The following is a 26,346-nucleotide window of genomic DNA, read 5'->3' as shown; positions in this document are numbered from 1 at the left end:
TGCCCATGGAAGCAAACCACCAGCAAGACCTTTCCTGTTTCAGAAGTTTAACTTTTCCACCACCAGACAGTTACTGGAAACCACAAAGGACCAATGCCAATTTTCCTGTACACTGGTACTTTACTCACAGTAGCCTTGTAACAATAGAAAATGCAAAAACCCAAAAATGTGCCAGTTAATCAGCCAATGAGAGAGGATTTAGGTAACAAACACCTAGCAAGTAGTCCAATTGCCAGTGTAATATGGAGTATGAACTCTTAGTGCATAGGAGTTTTCAGTCACTATTAAGACTGCTGTCTGTGCTCACATGATAAATTCCACTCAATTTGCACCACCTTTGCTTGGGTTAGAAACAATGAATTTTGCATTAATGGAACAAAATAAAATGAACTCCATGCTGCAGCACAAAAATACAGAAACTTTCAAGAAGGATGAATACTTAAAAAAGGGTACATCACAAACATCAAAATAGGCAGGCACTCTGGCATTTCAATGGAAAGAATGGCAGAAGTTCACGAAAAAGTGAAGTAAAATCACAGTATATTTATTAAGCTAACACATAATAAAACAAGTCTTACACGTTTCGTACCTTGCGGTACTTAATCATAGGCTGTGTTGGTATGATTAAGTACCGCAAGGTACGAAACGCGTAAGGCTTGCTGTATCATGTGTTAGCTTAATAAATATACTGTGATTTTACTTCACTTTTTCGTGAACTACTGCCATTCTTTCCACTGAAATCCCAGAGTGCCTGCCTATTTTGATGTTTGTGATGTATCCATGATGGCTCCCTCTAGCTGAAGGTCTGGGGCATGAGCACCTGGGCCCAACTATACTACGGGTGAGATCTGATGAAATTTTCCCTTATGAGCATATGTACCCCTTTGTCTGTGTCATACTTATAAAAGGGACTCATCATCATTGATCAATTTTCTTCATTAATACTGCACTGCTCCTTTCTGTGTTCATAAGCTCCCCCTGAAAAGACATGTTTCTAGTATTTGGTACATCATGTTTAGCCATTTTTTGGGCATTACATTGCTCTTCCAGAAGAAATATATTTCATTAATTCATTTATTTAGTATTGTAGAGAAAACCACACATTCAAAATATTCATAATTTTTATTTACCTATATACACAGTTGGTTCTGGTTTATTAAAAAAGTACCCGTATGTACAGCAAGGTTGAACCAAGAATTTCCCCCAATGATGATTGTTGTTATTTATAGTCAATATTGCATAGTCTCTCAGTAGTGCCAATAGTGCGTTAACCCAGCTGTTTGTGAATGAGTTCAGGGAAGCTGAGACACCTTTAAACTTTCTCTAATAATGTCCTAAAATTCTCCAGTTCCTTAACACTTGTCGAAATCCTGTAGAAAGGTAAATAACATTTAGTTAGTTGTTACTGACAGTTCTGTACATTTTGGATACTTTGATCCATTAACCCCTTTTTTTTTTTGCATCTCTTAAGATTTCCCACAGAGTTGTGCCTTGTATTTCAGGATAACTATACATTTCACGGTATCCCTATATGTACTCTATGAACAAATATAAGATAACTATTCCTAGACAGGCATAGCAAAGCAGTTTGGCCCATTTTGACCTTTAGAGGCTGCCTTAGGGTGCCTTAGAGGCTCAGTTACAATAGACCACCTTGCATTCGTGTTGGTTATTTTTAAAAATTAATGTATCTGCCAATGCTAATAATAATAATAATAATAATACCCAATAAAAGGATCAATGCTATTTGGCCCTCCAAATAGCATCAGACTCTTAGACAGCAAATGTCTGTGCATTGTCCCATTAAAATATATACACACACAAAGTTTTCCCCTCAAATAATACATTCCCCTAATTTTTATTACTGAAAAAAATTTAAAATAAGGGTCCTACTGATATTATTCATGGATGTCAATAAAATAGCATAGTTGTGGATGCCTCCACAGTAAATGACAACTCCCCCTCAAATAAATATTCAAGAAAAAACCCACACTTCCTATCTGTAATCAACTGCATACAAAATTAGGATTTCTTCTAATTATTAAAAACATACTAAAATACAAAGGGACTTTAGGTCCGTTAAATGTTTTGCATTTATGACTATATACCAACCTGGCAAATGCGTTGAACAGTGCCACTATTTCTTGCCTTGTTAGGTGGAATTCACTTGGCTGATTGCTCTCTGACAAATTCTCAATTTGTCTTTCAGAGAATAGAATTTTTAAAGCTGTGCCCAGTCCCTGAGTCTGAAGGAGACATATATAATCATAAATAAAAGTAATTACAGGTGGGGGGGGTGCTGTGATCCATAAGATTCATAACACACTATCCCATTTCATGTACAAACCTGAAGCTTGCCCCATAAGCGACACTTAAAACAGCCAACACAATCCATTATTTTGGAGATGTTTCTAAAATGTTGCCTGAAGTCTTCCTGGAAAAAAAAAAAAAAAAAGAGATGGACAAGCTTCACTTTACACTACAGCATACTTCAGCATGGGTTTTGGCCAGGGTACCTTAAAAATAAAATCTAGAGCACCAATAAAATAATCTCTTGTCCCTGACCAATCATATGGCCAATTGTGTATGCTTGATATCTTTGATATTAAATGTGTTTAAATTTACTAAAAACGTAATAACACGTAACCGTTTCCTTGGTTTTAGAAAACAACTGCTAGCACCACTCTGGCAGGGACCAATGTGCATGATGTATAAGCTCTATAAAGTGCTGGGGAACATGTCAGCACCAGGGCCGCCATCAGGGGGGTACAGGGGGGACAATCGTCCCGGGCCCCATGAGTTTTGGCTCATAAGGGGGGGCCCGGCTCTACTGCACTCACCTTTATTAGCCGGGCCCCCCCTGCTGTCAGCAGCTAAACCTAGGATCTTGCTTTATCCAAGATCGTTGCACGGCCCGCCCCTAGAACTGCTTGCCCAGCCCGCCCCAACCCGATTGGCCCAGCTCGCCCCAGCCCAGATTGGCCCAGCCCGCCCCCGACCCGATTGGCCCAGCCAGCAGCAGCCCAGATTGGCCCAGCCCGCCCCCGACCCGATTGGCCCAGCCAGCAGCAGCCCAGATTGGCCCAGCCCGCCCAAGCCCGGATTGGCTCAGCCCGCCCCCAACCCGATTGGCCCAGCCAGCAGCAGCCCAGATTGGCCCAGCCCGCCCAAGCCCGGATTGGCTCAGCCCGCCCCCAACCCGATTGGCCCAGCCAGCAGCAGCCCGGATTGGCCCAGACAACCCCAGCCCGGATTGGCCCAGTTCACCCCCAGCCCGGATTGCCCAGCACTCTGCAGCCTGGATTGGCCCAGCCCACCCCCATAGAGAAAAGCATGGGAAAAACAAGGAATGGGTAAGAAAAAGTGTTTGGCAGAAAAATATGGTGAATGGGAGAGTGAAGAGATTGGGAGAAACAGAAAGGGAGAGTATGTAGAGAAAAACAAAGAAGTTAGGAAAGGTGTGAAATATGGACAAAAAGTTTAAAAGAGACGAAAAGTAGTATATGAGCTGAAATGCTGGAAGAAGAAAAAACATAGGAGTGTAAGAAAGCAGGACAGAAAAACAAAGCAGAAATCAGAGAACAGCAAAATCAAAAAGAAAGTAAGCAGAATTTTTTTGCGCTTGCACATTTTTTATATATCCAAGCCTTATGTTGCTTGTGTACATAGCAAGGCAGCAGTGGCGCAGCAGTATAGGGGTACATAGCAAGTGGCGCAGCAGTATAGGGGTACATAGCAAGTGGCGCAGCAGTATAGGGGTACATAGCAAGTGGCGCAGCAGTATAGGGGTACATAGCAAGTGGCGCAGCAGTATAGGGGTACATAGCAAGTGGCGCAGCAGTATAGGGGTACATAGCAAGTGGCGCAGCAGTATAGGGGTACATAGCAAGTGGCGCAGCAGTATAAGTGTACATTTTTTATCATCTGCAGTTTGAGTTTTTTGTGTTAGGGAAATTGGCTGAGGAGATTTGTTGCTATGTGCATGTGACAGATCTTCTGAAAATACCACTCCCTTCACTAACATTCATATCACAGCATATAAAGCACCTTACTTGTGGCAATTCAGCATAAATGCTGAAATATGTGTAAGAAGGGAGAGGTATTTTCGTAAGATTTGTCGCCCACATAGCCAACAGTTCCCCCAGTCTCCCCTTTAGCCATAACCATTAGCACTGCTGTTGTCACATCTCCCTCTTGTTGGTTACACGGTACCCATGGCCACCAATATGTGTTCTGGGTTTTAACCATTAGGCCTCTGGGGGGCCGATAGTTTTGTTGTACGGGGCCCCGTGATTTCTGATGGCAGCCCTGGTCAGCACCATATAAATACATAAGAAAACAAATCTCTCTACCAAAATATATTGTAGGAACAAGCATGTAGTTAAGATTAAGGCTAATGCCATGTGGTGTTTTCTCCATCAGCGTTCAAATGCCCTCAGAGGAACCGCCAATCTATGCATTTATAATTTATAGGCTGAAATTTGGGGTGGATTTGGCAGATTGGTGTTTATGCCAGCCCTACTGTATGGGTGATATTGTTTCCAAGCAAAAGCTATAACCTATATACCCCGAGGCGGCCTTCCTGTATTCCCCTCTAACACCACTGCAAATAGAAATTCAGCGTTGTGGCAGGTCTAGGGGGTTGCATCACTTGTAAAAAAAGTACTCTCAGTACTATAAGAGATGAATTTCTGGTTTAAAGACAATATTGTCTCTTGAAGTTACCAGTAGTGTCTTTTTGCCACCCCTGGTAATGTGTGGGCACTGCTACCACAAGGAAAGGTGAGAGTCTAGTGTCCTGGCTATAACTAGAAACATGTAAGGGGTTACCTTTAACTTGGCTGCTTCTTTTTTATCACCAGAGAAAAGGGAATTTTCATCAAAATGCAAAGGAAAATCTCTAAGGGGAAGAAAGAAAAAATTAAATGTATGGTTCATGAAAGGAAATTTGATGTACAGGAATGAATGAAACAGCTTTGCAACATCTTCTGCTCAAGCAATGAGGATTACTCTTCACACTTTGGAAATGTTAAGCATTCATGAAATACACAGTGGGGCACATATCCATAGCATAAAACTATAAATACATTTATAAAAAAGGAAAAACATGCAGTGAGCCACTCCAACCCACACTGGGCGTCATTTATTAACACTGGACATATTTGCCCATGGGCAATAACCCATGGCAACCAATCAATTTCTTGCATTCATTGTTGTAGCTGCAACTGGCTAAAAAATCCAATTGCTGATTGGTTGCTATGGGTTAATGTCCATGGGCAAATTTGCCCAGTGTTGATAAATAAGCCTTATTGTGTCTGTTGTTGTAAATGAGCATGTGTAGAAGAAGTAGCGTTTGGCCCAGTGGGGTTGGTAGTTGGTTGTGTCGCTCCGAAAACAAACAAGAACCAGCTGGTTATAAAGCTATAGATAGACACACATCTACTCAGAATAGATTATACAACAGGGCATCTACTCCAGTTCTCTGGAACCTCCATCTCAGCATTTTTTATGTCATCACATGTGGCCAAAGCCAAACCATCACTCCCTCTGTTGCATGTAAAGCAGCAGAACTCTGAAATGGGGACAGACCCAGTGGAAAGGGCATTTGTTTCTGCTAACCAGTTCAAGTGTTAAAAACTTTGTAGTAGTGATAAAGACCGCAAATCCTCTTTGTTATGATGCCATCAGTTCCTACAGATTTACTAGAGATTTATGAACTAAAGACATACCTGGCATCCAGAAGGACATCCAACAGTAGCTTTTTGGTTTCTGTGTCTTTAGTTTCATTTCCAGTGTACAGCAAAAAGCTAGAACGTTCAAAGAATGGAAGGACCTTAGATATGGCTCGCAGTTCTATTAGATAGATGAAATACAAGTTCTTCAGCCTCTTTGGACCTTCACCCTGTGTGAGGGTAGCGTCAAACCTCTTTTGAAATTCAGCAGTGTTGTGACCCCAAATCTTATCCATCCAAGTGTCTAACAAAAATGATATAGTAAACATATGTATAAAATCAAATGTTTTTCTCCATGACCCCCTGCAGGGGTCACCAAGCGCTCAGAAGGGAATCAGGAAGTTCTCTGGAGAAGACATGCAGTAAATAACTTCACTGAAAACAAAACAAACAATATCGCATTTTAAAGGAGAACTAAACTCTCCCCCAAACTTCAGCCCCCATCCAAGCTCCCTCCCCAAAACTCCGATTACACTGTTTAGTTATGTGTGAACCTGTCATAAACATGCAGAGTTTCTTTGCTGTCTAGCATGAAGTTCCACCCTGTTTTGCTTTCTGAGCACTCCTCCTCTCTCCGACTATGAAGACCTCAAAGAGGTGCCTACTGGGCATGCTCACTGCCTCTGCTGCAATTAAAATCAACAGGTCATGCCCTGCAGGCACCTCTTTAAAGGCCTTCATAGTCGGAAAGAGGTGAAGTGCTCAGAAAGAAAAAGGGGCAGAACTTCACATTACACAAGAAAGTAACTAAAAGAGCTGTAGTTGAACTGGCTGTAATAGGGAAACAAAATAAATCTAAATATAGAGAGAGGTATGTTATTTTGATGGCTGTACAGTCATTTGAGAGATTTAAAAAAAGTTTACTTATTCTTGAAAGTGTGTCTGAAACTTTAGGCTCGCACAGTAAGTTCAGACACAGCTTTTTTACAGATATTTGTTTTTTGAGTTTAGTTCCCCTTTAAACTTCTCTTACATTATGCCTTTTCATATATTAAGTCAAGCACCCAAATGCTTCCACAACCCTACAAATTGTATGTAAGAAAAGGTGTTTTACCTTTTAGTAGGTAATTTGCACAAAGATGAATATTGATGCTGGCATGTAATCCAGAAATAAGTCTGTAAAATGCTCTCTTCTCTACACACAGACCTGAAATAACAAATTTGTTTGAAATTATCAATTAAAAAGAATAAAGTAAGTTTAAAGCCTAAGAGCACAAACTGATGGCTGTTCAATATAGCTGGGCCATGTCTCATAAGAGAGGAAACCAAAGTGTAAAAAACAGAATGTACCTTCTCTAAAAGACAGGAAGGAAACAGTAAAAAACTTACCATCCAGCCAGTTGTAAAACACCTTCCCTGCATAGAATAAAGTGACTCATTTTAGTTACAACAGCAAATTTGCCAGCCACTAACATTTCATAAAAATAAAAACAGTAACTGTGAGTCATCAAGTGGAATAGAAAGTAGAATTAAAGATGAGTGGCCTACAACACACCATAATCTAATATATTCTAGACACACCCTTGATGTGTTTACCCTCGTTTCTCATATGGCCTGTGGGTGGAGCCAGAAAACAGTACCAGGGAATGCATGGAGAACATAATTGTTGAGGAAACTCCCTGCATGCATATTTATTTTGTTTCTCTACTACAAGCAGCCAAGTTCTTTTTGTTACTTCCTTGTCCAATGTGAAGCTCCACCCCTTTGCTTTCTGAGCCCTCCTTCTCTCGTCAACTATGAAGACCTCAATGAGGTACCTACTGGGCATGCTCACTGCCTCTGCTTCAATTAAAAATCAGTCAGGCAGGCTGTAGACACCTCTTTGAGGTCATAGTGGAGAGAGGAGTGCTCAGAAAGCAAAAAGGGGGCAAAGCTTTACACTAGACAAGGAAGTCAGTAGAGATGCAGCTGCTTGTAATAGAAAAACAAAATAAATCTGTATGTTGTGAGAATGGGATGTACAGAGTAATTTTAGAGATTGTTTTTTAAAAGGTTAACACGTCTTTAAATGGAATTAAAATGAGAATATCACAAGACATTCCTTTTCTCAGGAAATTGATTTTCACCAATACCCCAGAAACTAGAAGAAAATAATGAACGTAAACTCCCAAAGTAATCTTAGTTATTTTACATTAATCTGTTTGAGGGTTTACATTTACTTTTTAGGGTCTTAATGTACAAGAGCCCAAGGAATGGCTCCACAGTGCTACTATATGCAAGCAAAAAAAACTGAAATTGCATCACAATGTGCATTAGCAATTATAAAGATATAAAGCTCTTACCTTCATTTTCTCCTATTGGGAAAACAAAAAAACAATACATCAAAAAATAATGTTTCAAATATGTCATTTAAAAATCTGGATTTTTCTCAAAAATTAAGGATATATGCTATTTTTATTACTACAAATGTTTACTTTAATCCCACTAACTGTCCCAAATCCCTAATTTATCCTATAAAGTACTGGCAATATCAGCATATGGGTTCAATTTACAATATAAAAAAAAATCTGCTGTGTTATTGGTGGGCTGAATGATTACATCACTATCTTGGGGTTTTTAAGCTTCTTAGCAGATCTATTAACTGCTGCAACAAGTAGTTGTGCTTCATTCCCACAAACAAATCTTTATATAATACTAGACATATGTTGCATTATTTAGCCTACTTGTAGTGGATTAAGCAAAGATACTAAGAATCTCCTCCTTGGATCTGTGAAAATTTGTGATAATGAGGAAAGATAATCTAATGGTGCAGAACATTTAAAGTACACACCCCAAAACTAGTGGCATATTGTATTCCTGATGTAAATATGCCCTTAGTTTGCTCTGTTCTCCTGTTTCTCCAAACTGTTTAGGCTGGGGCCTGGTGTGCACTGCCTATAGACTGTGCTCAAACAAAAGGAAAGGCTATTCTGAACAAAGTAATGATTACTGCCACTCAGAGTTAATCAGAACCCACTCGGTGCACACAGGTGAGGGTAACAAGGGAAAATGTGAACAATGTAAAGGGTATTTTTACATTTCAGTCAGTATCACATTAAGCAGACAATTTTACATATTAATGTTATAATATGGTGTAAATCTGTCGAGTGTATCAGTACATCAATTCTGTGAGCTGTCTCCCTGGACTATGTACAACATTCCAAGCAGGAAAGAATTGCATAAGACATTCTGAATGGTTTAGGGAATTTGGGTTTAAACAGAAGCCTACTTTTTATCTTTACTCCTAAACCAAAAACAATTTATTTTTTCTGTTTTCTCAGAATATTGATGTTCAGAGTGTGTGGAGAAAAGAAAACCCTAAAATATACAACACAGAAAATATTAAGTACAGTATACAAACATACTAAAAGAAAATAATTAGTGTCCCGCACCTCTAGTTGACGTTAGTGGGTTTAAAGGTCTCTGAACTGCTTTTGGTCTGTTGAAAGAATATAATAATTAGTCCTTAAAAAGAGTTAAAAATGTTATGGTAACTCGGAACTACCAACTCTGCTTGATGCCTCATCTGTGCAGTTAATTATATCTACCTGTTACTGCACAAACAGAAAGCACTTATGCTTTTTTTTTTTTTGGGCCAAAACCTTCATGTACTTGTTGCAGGCTAAAGCAAGAATATTTGATTAAAGTGAAGATAATCACATAAATTAGTCCAAGTAGCTCCATCTACTGTTATGTTAAAGAACACGCAGAACCTAAAGTTTACACTAAATAATTCATTTCTGGAGTATTTTTTGGGAGAATTTTGTAAAGAATACCCACTTCACACTTTATAGTTACATATAGTAATAAAAAGTATTTATTACAGATGCACATCCCACTCTAACGCAGTTATAGAGGTAGATTCTCTCACGTACTGAACTCTCCTGTTTATTTTTATAAAATACAAGCTGCTATTATGCTCAGTGTTATTCCTCCCTTAGAAATTAAGGAAGTGACACATCCTTCCACACTAGAATGCCACATACTTGAAACAGTTTTCCTCATAAATGCTATTCCAAATCCTCCAAGTATCGGCTCCCTTGTAACCAGTGTACCGTTCGGGGTTTTTTAGCAAATCTACATATTCTGCATCTGGAGACTCTTCATCTGAGAGACAAAAGCAGACATCCTTAGCAGTACTCTATATTGTCCAAAGGTATAACATATCTGGAAAATCAGTGAATGACAGTTATGTTATAAGCAAACATTCCTAACTTCAAAAAATATAAAGTAGGCAATACCTTTTATTGGCTAACTAAGTAGCTTTAAAAATACAAGCTTTCGGTACAACTTAGGTATACCACGCCTGAAGCAGGGACCTAAGTAGTCCCGAAAGCTCTTATTTTCTAATCTACTTAATTAGCCAATAAATGGTATCACCTACTCTATATTTTATGTTTTTCTCTATGGCTAACACAGTAAAACACTCTGCTACTGTTCCTTACTTCTACACAGTTAAATACAAATGTTTTTAGATACAGACCTATAGCTTAGCAAGTAAGAAAATACATGATGGCATGCATAATACATACAGTAACAATGCCGATCAGCATTTTAACCAGAAATTAGGTATGGAATTATCTAAATGAAGGGTTAAACTTGGTGAACCTGTGTCTTTTTTACTCTTAACCACTACCTGTTAGGATACATCATCATCATTATAATTATTATTATTATTATTATTAATAATAAAACAAAGAAAACAAGTGCCAAGTGCAAGGAAAACTTTGCAGGGTTTTAGGGAGGGCTCATTTGTTAGTTGTGTGTATGTATACCAAGGTTCCTCCATCTTCTTTGCACTACAGTAGACTTCTGCTTGTAAGTGTGATAAGCACCGGAATGTCACAGTAAACGTTAATAGTGTGTGCAAGAAAGCATTATAATGCATTACCTCTTTCCCAACCACTGTATTTGCACTGAGGACATTCTAACATAAAATGAATAGAACAAGGCACATGAGTTTACGTCCAATCACATTTATACTTTTTAATCCTCCTGTTTCATTCTGTAACATTTGCTTGTTAACTTACTTTTAACTTCCTTGTAAATGCAATATGATTGCTGTCACTACATAAATAAATGATTATGTGCAAATGCTTAATAGGAGTTAAAGAATAATCAAAATGGTTGTTGAATTTGAACATACAGTGGCTTGCAAAAGTATTCGGCTCCCTTGAACTTTTCCACATTTTGTCACATTACAGCCACAAACATGAATCAATTTTATTGGAATTCCATGTGAAAGACCAATACAAAATGGTGTACACGTGAGAAGTGGAACAAAAATCATACATGATTCCAAACATTTTTTACAAATAAATAACTGCAAAGTGGGGTGTGCGTAATTATTCAGCCCCCTTTGGTCTGAGTGCAGTCAGTTGCCCATAGACATTGCCTCATGAGTGCACCTGCGTGTAATCTAATGTCAGTACAAATACAGCTGCTCTGGGATGGCCTCAGAGGTTGTCTAAGAGAATATTGGGAGCAACAACACCATGAAGTCCAAAGAACACACCAGACAGGTCAGGGATAAAGTTATTGAGAAATTTAAAGCAGGCTTAGGCTACAAAAGGATTTCCAAAACCTTGAACATCCCACGGAGCACTGTTCAAGCAATTGTTCAGAAATGGGAGTATGGCACAACTGTAAACCTACCAAGACAAGGCCGTCCACCTAAACTCACAGGCCGAACAAGGAGAGCGCTGATCAGAAATACAGCCAAGAGGCCCATGGTGACTCTGGACGAGCTGCAGAGATCTACAGCTCAGGTGGGGGAATCTGTCCATAGGACAACTATTAGTCGTGCACTGCACAAAGTTGGCCTTTATGGAAGAGTGGCAAGAAGAAAGCCATTGTTAACAGAAAACCTTAAGAAGTCCCGTTTGCAGTTTGCCACAAGCCATGTGGGGGACACAGCAAACATGTGGAAGAAGGTGCTCTGGTCAGATGAGACCAAAATGGAACTTTTTTGCCAAAATGCAAAACACTATGTGTGGTGGAAAACTAACACTGCACATCACTCTGAACACACCATCCCCACTGTCAAATATGGTGGTGGCAGCATCATGCTCTGGGGGTGCTTCTCTTCAGCAGGGACAGGGAAGCTGGTCAGAGTTGATGGGAAGATGGATGGAGCCAAATACAGGGCAATCTTGGAAGAAAACCTCTTGGAGTGTGCAAAAGACTTGAGACTGGGGCGGAGGTTCACCTTCCAGCAGGACAACGACCCTAAACATAAAGCCAGGGCAACAATGGAATGGTTTAAAACAAAACATATCCATGTGTTAGAATGGCCCAGTCAAAGTCCAGATCTAAATACTGCTGTTCACAAACTCTGTCCATCTAATCTGACTGAGCTGGAGCTGTTTTGCAAAGAAGAATGGGCAAGGATTTCAGTCTGTAGATGTGCAAAGCTGGTAGAGACAACCCCTAAAAACTGGCAGGTGTAATTGCAGCAAAAGGTGGTTCTACAAAGTATTGACTCAGGGGGCTGAATAATTACGCACACCCCAGTTTGCAGTTATTTATTTGTAACAAATGTTTGGAATCATGTATGATTTTCGTTCCATTTCTCACGTGTACACCACTTTGTATTGGTCTTTCACGTGGAATTCCAATAAAATTGATTCATGTTTGTGGCTGTAATGTGACAAAATGTGGAAAAGTTCAAGGGGGCCGAATACTTTTGCAAGCCACTGTAACTCTTAAGGGGAACAGAAGTTGCATACCATCTAGTTCACAGAAGTTATCTGCTGAGTCATCATGCCGATTCCACTTTAACATAGCTTCCTGAGCCTCCACACTATGAAGAGAAAAAACACGTCAAGTGGGGCTCCAAAAAACCCTTCCACACTAAGAGGTTTCATACAATCTCTCCTACCTTAGAGATTCATCAACAGCACTAAGTCTTTTTTCCTTCTCACAGTCATCTATCTCTTCATGTGCACGATTTGCTTCCTCTGTGTACTGCAAAAAATAAAAATAATCTCGTCACATTAAAAATAGCAACTACTTGAACCACACCCTCAGTGCTAATGTGTGCTTCAGCTTAATTGCAGTAGGTCTTTAGTTGAAGCAACACTTCAATTAAGTCAGCATGGAAACAATAAGCCTGGCACACAAGCCAGTCTCTACATGAGTGGATCATTGGTTGCCAAAGTAGCGGATCATTGCGTGGTTTTGTAATTTATGAAGATGGCCAAATTGCACAGATCTGGTCATCAGGCCCTTGGGAGTCAAACATCACATGCTGCTCTTACCAGGATTCACTGTTGGAGGCAAGAATAAAGTAGGCCAGCAGAGAAGCCACCAGGCCATCATCTTAATGTTCTAACAGGTCAATTGCAGTGGCCAAAACAAATGGTTATTCACTTATACAGAAAGCTTTTTTTCCAGTTTAATAGATGTTCTGCTATTTTCCAATGAGCAGTTTTTTGCTACAGATATAGGGCAGTGCATAAACATACACAGTGCACTAAGGCACAAATCACAATGGGAGATGTATAGGTGGGCCTTGGTAGATCATGACTTGGGTCCTGGTATAGTCTATCTGATTGGATGCTCTCTGAACAATTCATCTCTGTCTATGACTAGGCTGTCTTGTACTATATGTCCGCTGTCAACAAGAACAGTGGATGGCACTTGCTATTGTATGTTGTACCACAGTGAGAAAATGGCTACAGTTTGTGTTCATTTCCTTTGTTTAGTCACCATTAGAAAGTCATGCAGTATGGCATTGGCCTAACTGTTACAACATATTTTGCTACTTGCTTTTTATGTAAAAACAAAATAAACTGGAATAGGTGTAGCAGAGCAAGAATAGATTAGTGCCACTGTGCAGAACTACTGTTAAAGTTTCCATATACATTCTTTTAGTCCAAAGGAAAGCACAGTAAATTATACATTATCTTCAGTTAGATGATTAACACAACACTGGGCACAATCATTTGTCTATCAGTTGCAAGACCTCTTTTAAGACACACTGTAATGTTGCTGCTGTTCTGTCACTGTCTGTCACTTCAGATGAAGTGGATTTTCAGGCCTGGTAACTCTGCTTCAAAACAAGAGGCAAATACCTTAAATCCTGGAGGTTTAAGTCCTGGAACTTCATCCTGGAAAAATATAATTACGTCAAGTTAAAATAAAGGAATATTACAGAGAACCTTGTGCTGAAAAGCCAGAAGGTATTTCTTTCCTTTACCTTTTCATTTGAGCTGGAGGGGGCATGTTTCCCAAATGCATACTGAGCTTAGTGTCGCAAAGCTGTGACAGACTAGTACCAGTGTAAACTGTGCCACAAGCCTATGACAACTTGCAGCACGCCCAACCCCTTGTCCACAAAGCAACACAATGAGCATGCTTTGACACCCTGTAGCCACTGTTAGGTTTGGGGTGAAAAGGGGCAATTTAAAAAAAAAAAAAAAAAAAAAAAAAGAAAACAGTGCAACTTATTTATTTTAAATGCAGTAAAATGCCAGCAATTTATAACGTTGGTAATTTGGGGGGGGGGGGGGGGGGGGGGGGAGGGGAGATTTCCAATTATAGATGCCAACTAGGCAAGGTAGTAAGCACACACTATAACCCCAATGTAATTTTTAGCAATAAACAATATACACCCAGTGCAAATTATATATGATTTTAAATCTGCTATTAAAAGGATTATCTGTCTCTTTTTATATTCTCTTTACTGCTAGCTCTGACTACATGCACCTTTGGAAAATGTTGCAGTAGTCTGCTCCTCACCAGCTAAGACTACATTTTTCACATCTTCACAATTTTGTAAATTAAGGCTTTCAAATAAAATGCATCTAAAATTAGTTTGTGATAGTGCATAACACTCCATTCGAATATCAACTTAGATTTCATATTTAGTATGATGTAGATATTGGACATGTATTCTTTTTACCATTACCTTTCTCCTTCTCCTCTTCTAGTTTTTTTTTTCTTTTATTTAGGACAATGCCTGGATGCTAGTATAAGTAGTACCCTAACAACCAACAACTTCAATTCCAAACTGGAGAGGTGCCAAACAAAACATTGATTAAAAAAATAAAAGCATGCAAGAAGCAACTGCAAACTGCTATTGTCTACATAGTACTAAAAAATATTTTTAGAGCAAACACTCTCTTAAGTTTATAGTCAGAAAACAAAATACAGCATGCAAACAAGCAGCAATTGCAAACTGTCATTGTCTATATAGTACTAAATTTTAATTAATTTTAGGGCAAACACTCTCTTAAGTTTATAGTGAGAAAACAAAATACATCTGTCACACAGAAGATGAATCACAGAGAAAGCAGAAGTCATAAATACTTACAGTAGGGCATGGTTTCACAGCACAATCTTTTACACCACAGTGAGAGTTATCCTCCCAAAACGGGCATGGTTTTTTTAAGTTAGCCTTAAATAGAATTCAAAAGGTTAGTTACCTAAGGAAATTAAGACAAAAGATGAAAATATGTGTGTATACTCTATGGCTTATGGCATGTGTAGTATTTTTTCCACCAAAGAGCCCTTTACTGTCAATCTTCACCAATGGCAACTACCTATCACTGCTGGTTGCCATTCAAGTCAAAAACAGGCAGCACAGAGGGTGATTGGTGTCAGGGTTTACCAGGAATTGATTTTGCCACAATAAAATTCCTGCAGATAATGACTGCACCCAAATAAGGTTGCAGCCCTTTGAGAACAGATATGCACAGGTTTCCCTCTAACTTTTTACATGAGGGCAAATTGAAATTTTAGCAGATTTGGTTATTTTAGTTGTTGGCCTGCGCCCATTAGCATGTCTGCATACAGAACACAGAGCAGAAGACAGCTAATCTAGCCCTTCTCCATCTGTGTAGAAAAGCCTAGTGTGCCAATAAGAAAGCGATTAGAAAAATAAATCTCAGAAGGTAAATTGCATCTATGTTAATCTATCTAGGAAATCCATGGGAACTTACATACATACATACATACATAATAAATTATATTTTTCTCTTTTCTGCTTGATGGGTGTGCAGACGGATGTAAAGCTTGTAAAAGCTAAAAAGCTCCAAATTATTTATTTAGTTATATCAGTTATTACAAAGCACAGTAAATTGCTGTCAACTCTATAAATTTTTTGGTGTGCCTGGGCATCAAAATCCTACACCGATAAAACAATGGCACAGACAGACAGAGGCTGTGAAATTAGGAGAGTACATTTTATTTGAGAGACAGGGATACACTACACACCTTTTACTAAGGACACACAGAGCTAATTAGTAGCAGCTACTTGTCACAGCCAGAAAATACCCTACCATAGACAGTACTGAGAATAGCCTCTGCTAAAATGCACACAGAGACAATTACCAGTAAATTATCAGCATTATCAGTAGCTGCTACTAGTAGGTCTGTGTGCCTTAGCACAAAGGAAACTTTGCGTGACTTTGGTATATCAAATCTATAGCAAAGATTTGCAGGCGACTCAACCGTTCCTAAGCCAAACACACTAAGATCCACTCACTTTGCAACCTACAGATGGGCGATATCAGGCTAATTCGGTCGTTAGGCCCTAGGGCCAAACGATCGAATAAGAACGACAGGTATAGGAGTTCATCGGTTCAGGGACTGCATCAGCAAGCTGATGCGGTTCCCGATCCAACTAAAAATCAAACCTGCCCGATCAAGATCTGACCTATTTCAGGCCAGATGGCGGTCAGGCAGGCCCGTCATTACTGCCCATGGGCCAATAAGCTGCCAAATAGTCTAAGGGACCGATACTGGCAGCTAAAATCGGCCCATGTATGGCCAACTTAGGCTGGGTACATCTGCCCTATCAATCAGAAATTATGTCATATAATCACTGATTATTTTAAAATAAATCAAAGAAAATCTGACTAGCTGCTAGGTTTACTACACAACTTTGCCCAATGACAACAGTTAACAGTACATACGTTATTTAATGATGCACTAAGTGACTATATTGCTTTTTTAAAAATGTATAATTTTATCACAGTGCACATTAAAAAGTACAAATTACCTTGTAGTATCGGAAATAGTCGCTGGCCACCAGTTGTTGTAATTTAGGAAACAGCCCGTAATTGTTGAAGTGGTCAATTGTTTCTACATCACAAGTACAGTCATCCAAGTAGCCAGTCACCTGGAGAATAGGAAAGTACATAAAGGCAATGTAAGCTTTGTTTATATAATTCAAACCATAAGCATGACACACACGGTACACAGTAAATACTTGTTTGAAGGGCTAAGGCTGTAGCCTTCACACTCACATACACATACAGGGTTGGAAACACCAATAAATTAACTGAAAATACCCTTAATGCAATTACATATGTTCAGTTCTGCACTACACTATTTCAATTTCTGCATAATTTCTAGAAACCTTGATATTAAAAAAATCCTTTATGTCTCAGGGCTTGTCTCCTGCCATGAATGTGTAGTATCTAAAACTGCTTTGAAAACAATGAGTGAGAGGAGGTAAATGCAACAAATGTACATTGCTGTGAAAGACATACGTTCATACATATATTAAATATACGTGCCTGCCATTAAGGAGGAGACAAGCAAATAAACAACAGGACTTTAGTTTCAAGAAATCAATTTTTAATGGAAAGAATTGGCCAGTTTGCCAAGTGAAATTACTTATTTTTTAGTGGTTAGCAATACCTTGTGTGAAAAAGATGCATGCAGGATTATACCAAGCATTTTCATTCAGGGAAGGAGGGTGACATTTTTGTTTGTGGAGCCTACCAACAGACAGCTTTCCATGGGAGAGTTTATACTTATATAGGGAAGTTGCTTCTTCTTTGGTTAAGATAAGTCTCCCTTAATCCCTCATTATTTTATGCACAGTTCCCATTTAAGTGGGCAGCACATTTCAACAAAGCTTACATTGACTTTTACATTTCAGTGGGATGTTCGTATCACAGAACACATGATGTCAATGTATAGCTTTACATTTTGAAATAAAAAGGATAACCATTTAGATAAGGCATAATTGCAGGCTATGTGTGTGCATTCTGCATTCACTTACGCACAAGCCAATAAAACAAGCATTTCCACCATAAAACGCTAGAAAGCAGGGCGACTGACCTGGCAGAAGCATCTCTGAGCAGCAGAGGACTGTTCCTGCTGAGAGTTGGATCCCCATAAGAGCAAGGAGCAGAGGACCAGCACGGAGACGTACGAGCTCATGTCTAACCTGCAGCACCCACTCACCATCATTCCCAGCTGTGCCGCCTATACCCGGAACCGCCTGCTAGCGTAGGGGCGGGGCCACAGAGCAGCACTCTTCATCAGTCGCAATGATTCCAACCTGGTACGTGTTTGTGCACACATACGCTCCGCTGGCGGGGACAGGAACTTAGCCCAATATACATTGGGAAATCACACTATGAATATGCAGGGAAGGAACCGAGGCATGAGGCATACATCTCTGTAAGCTGAGCTGTCACTGTCTACTTGGCCCTGTAATGTCACGTGTTGCACGGCGCCTGTCCCATGTGTGGGCTGAGGGGTGTCATTGCGCGGCTCTCCCTCGTTTAGTATTGGGAGATGGCAGTCCCAACGAGTTAGACCCCGACTGGCTAATCGGAAATTATTGGAAGTCGCCTCATTTGGCCTCATTAGGAAGAAAAAGTTGCTGAACCCCAGAATAGTCTTTGTGTTGAGAGATAAACCCCCATTTCTTTGCTGTGCGGCCTCTCACTTGGAAGTAATACACAAAATGTTGGCTATCAGGTTGTTAGGGCCAATAGGGAACTCAATAATAAATGTAACCATTATTGCCTTTTCATTCTGTACAGGAATGTATCCTTAATGTCATGTGACTAAAGTTCTGGATAACAATGTTTTTCTTGGGATACACTGTAGATGCAATCACTTCCAGTGTGCCCATAACCACAAGGCCAATTTCAGAAATCATGGAGCCCCATACTACTTAGCAGAGAGCCCTTCTAGTGGGCCCCCTGAGCATTGTGCCCTGACAGTCAAAAGGGGCCTGCAAAAAAGAAAATTTGGCATTTAAAGTTATCAGAAGTAGCTTTTTGTCCACCCCTTAAATGGCTGCTCACTGCTTAGGTGGAGGGTGAATTTTTTGTTTGGGGAGGCTAAATATGGGCCGTACAATGACTGACCTAAAGCTAATGTGAGCCTTAGTGGATTCGCTGGTGTAAAAAATGAATCTCCCAACTACCTCTTGCGGTTCCCACAGACTCCCAGGAATACTGTGCAAACTACAGGAGGAAGAGGTTTTTTTTACCCTGAACTGCTTAGGATGTAAAAGTATCCACACCTGCACTTCTGTGAGGGGTTCTCCATCCATTTGTATTTGTGATCAGTTAGCTTAAATGGGTTCACCTTTAAATTAACTTTTAATATGATGTAGACATTGATATTCTGAGACATTTTGCAATTGGTCCTTTTATTTTTAATGGTTTTTCAGTTATTTAGCTTTTTCTTCAGCAGCTCTCCATTTGGTATTTCAGCAGCTATCTGGTTGCTAGGGTCTTATTTACCCTAGCAACCAGGTAGTGGTTTAAACAAGACATGGGAATATGAATTGTTAAGGTTATAGGAATAGATACGTAACAAAATATTACAATAATAATAAAACTGTAGCCTCACAGAGCAATACTTTTTGGCTGCCAGGGTCAGTGACCCCCATTTGAAAGCTGGAAAGAGGCAGAATAGAAAGGAAATTTTTTAAAGAACTATAAAAAAAAATGTAATTAGGAAAACCAAATGCAAAGTTGCTAGGCCATTCTATAATATACTAAAAGTTAACTTAAATGTGAACCACCCCTTTATATGTGTTTAAAGGACAAGGCAACTCAAAATATCATTTTTTTGTCTAATAAAAGAAACCAAAATTCTAAGCAGCTTTGCAATATACATTTATTACAAGTTTGTAATGGTTTTTGAGTTATTTGTATTTATAATTGCTATTAGAAGCAGTGTTTGCCTGTCCTTTTCTATTTTCTGACTTGGGGGCTCAGACTGTTGAAACATTGTAACACAAGGCTGCAGACTGACAGACCTGTATTGCTGGAGAAGTAAGTCCTTTGCAACATTGTTTAAAATGTAACAACCAGGAGTTCAGCAAATGCTGCTTTCAATAGCAATTACTTTAACAAATAACGTTTAAAGCGCTACAAATTTTTAATTATTTCATATTGAAAAGTTGCTTAGAATTATGTTTTCTTTCATTATGCAAAACATTATTGGGGTTGACATGCCCTTTAAGTTAGTTTTATAAAGAGAAAGGCAGTGGGTACTGACATCCCAGGCACATTATATACTGTACAGTGAAACACTGTCTGTATTTACAAAACACAGATAAGTGATAGGGATATTATAGATGTCAGGTGACAAAAAACTATTTAATTTCAGCTATTAGAACTGTATAGTACCTGTGTATTGTACCTGTGGGAGTGGGATGAAATCTGCAGCAAACGTGCAGAGTTGGTGAGGTTCTTAGGTAAAGTTACAGTCTGCAGATTCTTCTTTTCATTCTTCATTTCTGCGCTGCCTTCAGTTTGTAATATCTCCCGAGCCCTGTTTGCACCTGTGCCTTGATTTGTCGCTTTTACAGTCAAGAAAGCTGTGCTCTGATTGGAGAATCCACAAGAAAGATACAATCAGAGCACAGCCGATTACAGCAGAACCGGAGCTTTAAGTTGCCAAGCAGGTTTGGGGAGGCTTAGCCTCCCCTAGCCTTATTAAAAATCCACCTATGGCTCACTGTCACCTAAGGCAAGGTTCTCACTTTGTGTCATGGTGGTCCTGACTATGCCCATTACATCCAAAACATACCCCTGATAAGAACAAGCCACACCCACTGCATCACAAGCCCATCGCATTTTCAGACTGCAAATGATACTTTTGCATTTTTCAAGGCCACCCTCTGCAATGAAGTCCCTGACCCTGAAAAGCTACACCAGTTTTTTTGGTCAGTTGTGTCCTTAGAATTACTGCCTGGTCCAGTTGGTGGTAGTTCTAGGGTTCTACAGTACACATGTTCCTCATCAATGGGGTATAACATGCTCTCCATAACTTACTAGAAATATATATTGGTGGGGGCGTGGCCAAGACGCGGATGAGACTGGACGCGTGAGTGGAGCTCCGCTTCCTGAACCGCTAATAAACCGGCTATGACGGAAAGGAACCGGCGAATTTGGAGCGGTCCTCTTAAACTTAAATTAGCGATGCCTGGGAGAGGGAACAGAAAACCGTCCCAGCCCGACTTGACTCCTTTTTTGGCCAAAGCAAAACAGACGCTGCCTAAAACACAAGATGGCGCCGAAGCTGCTGAGCTTACTACACAGGAGAGTAATTCTGAACCGGAAGACACAGCAACAGTAAACCTGGTTCCAGTAACTGTAAGTGTTATGAAAAAGTTACTCTCTGACTTCAAAAGCTCACTGAATGCTGATATAAATGAATCCATCCATCTATTACGCACGGATGTGCAAAGTATTGGCCATAGAGTAAATAGCCTGGAACAAGCTGTAGATGAGGTGCGTGGCACCCAAAACCAATACTCTGACTGCTTAAATTCATTTAATAAGCAACTACTAGCCATGAAAGATAAAATGGCTGACATAGAGGATCGCACAAGACGGAATAACGTGCGCATAGAGGTATCCCGGAACAAATAAACCAAGAAGAGTTACCCTCATATTTTCATACTTTACTATCTACAGTATTGCCGAATCTCACTCCTACTGAAATTATGATTGATCGAATCCATAGGATTCCTAAACCAAAAAATCTCCCTGTGGACACTCCAAGGGACACGATTGTCAGAATCCATTTTTATACAACTAAGGACCTTCTACTTAACCATTTCAGGTCCAAAGCACAATTGCCTTCGCAATTTCAAAATTTACACATATACGCTGACTTATCAGCCCATACCCTGCTCCGCAGGAAAGAATTTTCAATGGCTACAAACATACTACGTAGCCATGGTATATTTTACAAATGGGGTTTCCCAGTAAAAACTAATTATTCTCAGGAATGGATCCCAACACTGGTTTTCAACCCCCAAAGAAACCATAGCGGCCCTAGAGGAATGGGGTTTGACAGACCTGCAAATGGATACCTCTACACCAAAAATACCTAAAAAAAGGCCGCTGGACTGGTCAACAGTTTCTCCTCGTAAAGATAAGCAACAGCAGAGACCAGCTCCAACTTGAGGAAACCTTTTAGCTTCTATTGTGCATTGTTTAACTAAAATGGGTAAACCTCTCTCATTAAAAGATAACCTGAACGATGTGATTTTAGTAACAGGGTTCAGGTAGCATTCTCGGTTTTATATAATATATAATTGTGCTTGGTTCCTAACCTTCCCTATCTGTTTGGTTATTTGGTTTTATCATTTATTTGGATAGGTATAGGTTGGGCCTAACTTGGATTTCTCCCCCCACTGGCTGGATTGTGCAGCTATAACACCAGCCTGATTTGGCTGTATAGAGCACCCGAGCAAGCCCTTAGTGCTGCAGTTGGGCAGTTATTTACCTGTTTAGTGTTTATTTTAAAGTCTCTTTCCTCTCCTTTCATTACTTTTCTATTCTTTTCTTGTTACTGTTTTAAGAGGTTAATTGTAACGCTAGATCTCTGAAATATTGTGGGGTTTTTTTCGGTTTCCCCCTTTTTTTTACCCCATACCACTTCTCCTGTCCTAATAGATATGCAACTTCACATAGTCTCAATAAACGTTAAAGGACTTAACAGCCCTGAGAAAAGGAAAACCGTGCCTAACTGGGCAAGAGATTCAAAAATCGATATCCTCTGCTTACAAGAAACCCATTTTAAAGCCTATGCACACACGGTGTTTAAATCCTCTCTCTATACCGAAGTTTACTATGCTAATGCTCCAGTTAAAAAAAATGGTGTTGCCATATTAATAAAAAATTTGATCCCGATTTCAGTTAAGGAAACATTTCAAGACCCTAATGGTAGATTTCTACTGTTAAACTTTGAACTATATACACATAAGTATTCCATTCTCAATATATATGCACCAAATGCTCACCAAGTTAAATTTGTAAATAAAGTGCTGAAATTACTCCCTGATGCTTTTCTAGATCACAGACAAGTAATAGTGGTAGGAGATTTTAATATAGCTCCAGACCCCTACTTAGATAAATCTCCAATCCCTAGAGGTCAAGCATTACGTACGCCTCTGAATTTGGCAACAGGTTTAAAGCAAGCGATCAAAAAATATGGCCTATACGATGCATGGAGAGCGGGTCACCCCGCTGAAAAAGATTTTACCTATTTCTCTCATGTACATTTATCCCACTCACGTATTGACTTGATTTTGTTAGATCCTTTTCTTTTACAAACCATGGACAAAGTGTATATAGGCATTGCCACCTGGACAGACCATGCCCCTGTGGGTTTACGTCTCAATTTATCAGCAGTTCCCTCTCCTAACATCGCATGGAAACTAAACAATTCAATTTTATCCAACCCAAAAAATTTAGAATACCTAACTAAACTCACTGAGGATTTTAAATCCTTTTACCCCTCATCGGATTACAGTCCTGACTTATTATGGTGTACTTATAAAGCTTTTATAAGAGGTCATATTATTTCCCTAACCTCCAAACAAAAAAAAAAGAAACAAAAAATACTATTTGATCTTAATACTCAACTTTCTAAAGAACTATCCCAACTCAAGAAAAAACCCACGGAGGCAAATTCCCAAAAGGTGACAATGCTAAAACGAAAAATAAATGACATAAATGCTGAAAAAATGGCGTTCCAACTTCTGATACTGAAGCAAAAATATTATTCAGATGATAATAAATGTGGAAGACTGCTGACCAATAAACTTAAAGAAGCAAGAGCAAAAACAAGAATAGAAGCTATCAAAACTAAAGATGGCAAGATATTAACTAACCCAACACAAACTGCACAAGAATTTGCTAATTATTATTCTACCCTTTATAATCTCAGCAAGGATTCACATACCCCTCAACCGACACAAACAAACATTGATAATTTCCTAGCCTCTTTATCTTTACCAACTCTTACGCAACAACATAAAGATTTTTTAAGCCAACCCTTTTCAGCAAATGAAGTCTTACAAGCAATTAAAATTCTGAAAAATAACAAGGCCCCTGGTCCTGACGGATTTACTAATAACTTTTACAAAAAACTAGTACCCAATATTTCCCCATTGTTTACACAATTGTTTAACAATTTAAGTACTAACCGCTCTCCTCGTCCAGAACTATTTCAAGCAACTATAACTACGATACCAAAACCAGGGAAGGATCCTAACTTAGTAACCAATTATAGGCCAATTTCCCTATTAAACTCAGACATAAAAATTTACGCAAAAATACTAGCCACTAGACTAAATCCTTTATTAAAGACACTAATAGTAAACAATCAGGTAGGGTTTGTCCCAACTAGGCAAGCCCCTGACAACACAAGGAAAATAATTAATATTGCCCTTCATGCCAACGCTAATAGAACACCCTGCCTGCTGCTATCATTAGACGCTGAAAAAGCGTTTGACCGAGTAGCTTGGCCCTATCTTAAAGCGGTCCTAATTAAATTTGGATTCCCGGATTTTTTCCTAAATAGTACTCTGGCCTTATACACCAAACCCTCCGCTAAAATAACTACAAACGGTTTCAACTCTGTCCCATTTTTTCTAACCAACGGAACCAGACAAGGTTGCCCACTTTCTCCACTAATATTTGCCCTTATTATGGAACCCTTAGCGGAAACCATACGTAATTCTCCACTGATCCAAGGATACACAATTGGCACCCATGTTTGCAAAACTTCACTATTTTGATGATGTCATTATCACAATGACAGACCCTATTAATTCCCTACCAGCCCTATTCCAAATACTTCAACAATTTTCTCTTATCTCTTACTATAAAATCAATACTACCAAAACAGAAGCTCTCCCGATATGGATATCAAATCATATCTTGGCAAAATTGAAGTCATTATACAAGTTTGAATGGCAGCAGTCTTCCATTAAATATTTGGGTATTCATGTCAGTTTTTCTGTGAAAAATTTGTTTAAAGACAATTTTACTCCCATGTTCTCCAAAATACAAAAACTCACCCAGGATTGGATGTATAAAGATATCTCATGGCTAGGACGACTAGCAGCAATTAAATGCAACCTGTTACCCAAAATTTTATATCTATTCAGAACTATACCAATTCATATTCTGGCTAAATTTTTCACATCACTACAAGGTCTACTAACCAAATTTATCTGGCAAAAACGGAAACCCAGAATAGCATATAGTTCTATGTCAAGCTCAAAAAGGAATGGCGGCTTAGCATTGCCCAACTTTAAAAAGTATTACCAGGCCTGTCATCTTAATTTTCTGCAACGATTTTTTGACACAAACAATCCTCCTCAATGGATATCTCAAGAGCTCTCAGTCATATCTACTACAGGTATTCCAATTGTTTCTGCCATCTGGATCCCACCCAAACTTCGACAGGGGAAACAAAATTATCTACCTGCTACAGAAGCTTCACTTAAAATTTGGGACTCCTTAATCCATAATGATAATTTGAAGAACGGTCTTTACTCTCATTTCCCTATAATTGGGTTTCAACACTTAATAGATAATTTGAACTTAAATGTATGGATGCAAACAAATATTATTACCTTCGCAAACCTGTTCCAAAAAGGCGTATACCAGCCCTTTTCCTATTTACGGAGCAAATTCAAAGCCCCGAATACTACATTCTTCACCTACTTACAACTCTCTAGTTACTTAAGATCCAACTCGTTACCGAAACTTAAAGCTTTTTCAATAGACCAAGAAAGACTTTTTACCCTACTAAAACATCCCTCAAAAATTTCGCAATATTATGCTTTGGTTCTGGAAATGAACCCCCAAGAGACAAGTTCCTATATGAAAAAGTGGGAATCTGAAATCAACACAACAATAGATCCTATTGACTGGAATAAAGCCTTCTCCACCCTTTTTTCCTCAATCAGCTCAATCCGACTTCTGGAATCCAGTGTGAAGTTAATGTACAGATGGTACATGACCCCAGCAAAACTTTACAGAATTTTCCCGGCCACCGCATCTAACAAATGCTGGAGAAATTGCAACCAAACTGGAACGTTTATTCATATATGGTGGGACTGCCCTGAGATATCTCAGTTCTGGTTAACAATATTTCCCGTCTTATCAGAGCTATTCCAAGTCAACATCCCAATTTCTCCCAGACTGGCCCTCCTTAATCTAGATTTGGACCATATTTCCTGGAATAAAAAACGACTCCTAATACATATCTTAGCAGCATCTCGACTAATGAAAGCAAGAAATTGGAAATCGACGACGACTCCTTCACTAAAAGATGTAATATTAATTCTCAATAACCACAGCATATTGGAATACTTCAATGCTAGAAATAATCACATCTTACACAAGTACCACGCAAAATGGGATTTATGGAACAACAACAAGTATGCAGGGGAAAACCCAACTAGTAATTTTATTTGAAAAATGTTTCCGTTGTTAGGCCCTGAATGTAGCTAAATAATTTAAAAGCTAATTGTCGGTATGCTTTTTTCATATGCCGTGATAACCTCTTTCTTCCTCTCCCTTTCACTTTCTTTCTCACCTTTTTTTTTCCTTTATTATTT

General features: G+C 39.2%; 1 protein-coding gene across 2 annotated transcripts; it reads right to left on the bottom strand.

The window, feature by feature from the left end:
• Positions 1 to 1,103: 1,103 nt before the first annotated feature.
• On the bottom strand, positions 1,104 to 18,160 carry ero1a (endoplasmic reticulum oxidoreductase alpha). 2 transcript variants are annotated; one of them, XM_012968361.3, is made up of 16 exons: positions 17,913 to 18,160; positions 16,717 to 16,836; positions 15,028 to 15,111; positions 13,787 to 13,822; positions 12,592 to 12,677; positions 12,440 to 12,513; positions 9,698 to 9,818; positions 9,104 to 9,150; positions 8,015 to 8,026; positions 7,062 to 7,088; positions 6,787 to 6,879; positions 5,730 to 5,976; positions 4,831 to 4,900; positions 2,348 to 2,434; positions 2,113 to 2,246; positions 1,104 to 1,370 (listed from the first exon to the last, which is right to left on the bottom strand). In XM_012968361.3, the coding sequence occupies exons 1-16, from the start codon at positions 17,916 to 17,918 to the stop codon at positions 1,313 to 1,315; spliced, it is 1,302 nt and encodes a 433-aa protein (XP_012823815.1). In that variant the 5' UTR covers positions 17,919 to 18,160; the 3' UTR covers positions 1,104 to 1,312. The 2 variants fall into 2 exon arrangements, with proteins under 2 accessions (XP_012823815.1, NP_001016058.1); NM_001016058.2 differs by having other exon boundaries at positions 1,111 to 1,370; positions 17,787 to 18,027.
• Between the last annotated feature and the right edge of the window lie 8,186 nt (positions 18,161 to 26,346).

The sequence above is a fragment of the Xenopus tropicalis genome, chromosome 8, assembly GCF_000004195.4.
Source record: "Xenopus tropicalis strain Nigerian chromosome 8, UCB_Xtro_10.0, whole genome shotgun sequence".
Lineage (NCBI taxonomy): Eukaryota > Metazoa > Chordata > Amphibia > Anura > Pipidae > Xenopus > Xenopus tropicalis.
The sequence above is the reverse complement of the archived record's forward strand: the minus strand, read 5'-3'. Positions and strand labels throughout refer to the sequence as shown.

Bases quoted from the DNA above. Each gene is read 5' to 3' on its own strand.
- ero1a (NM_001016058.2), bottom strand. From the start codon at position 17,915: ATGGTGAGTGGGTGCTGCAGGTTAGACATGAGCTCGTACGTCTCCGTG. The intron at 16,837-17,786 runs GTCAGTCGCCCT...CCTATTCTCCAG, and splicing joins CTCAGAGATGCTTCTGCCAG to GTGACTGGCTACTTGGATGA. The intron at 4,901-5,729 runs GTATGTCTTTAG...TCTTCCCCTTAG, and splicing joins GATGTCCTTCTGGATGCCAG to AGATTTTCCTTTGCATTTTG.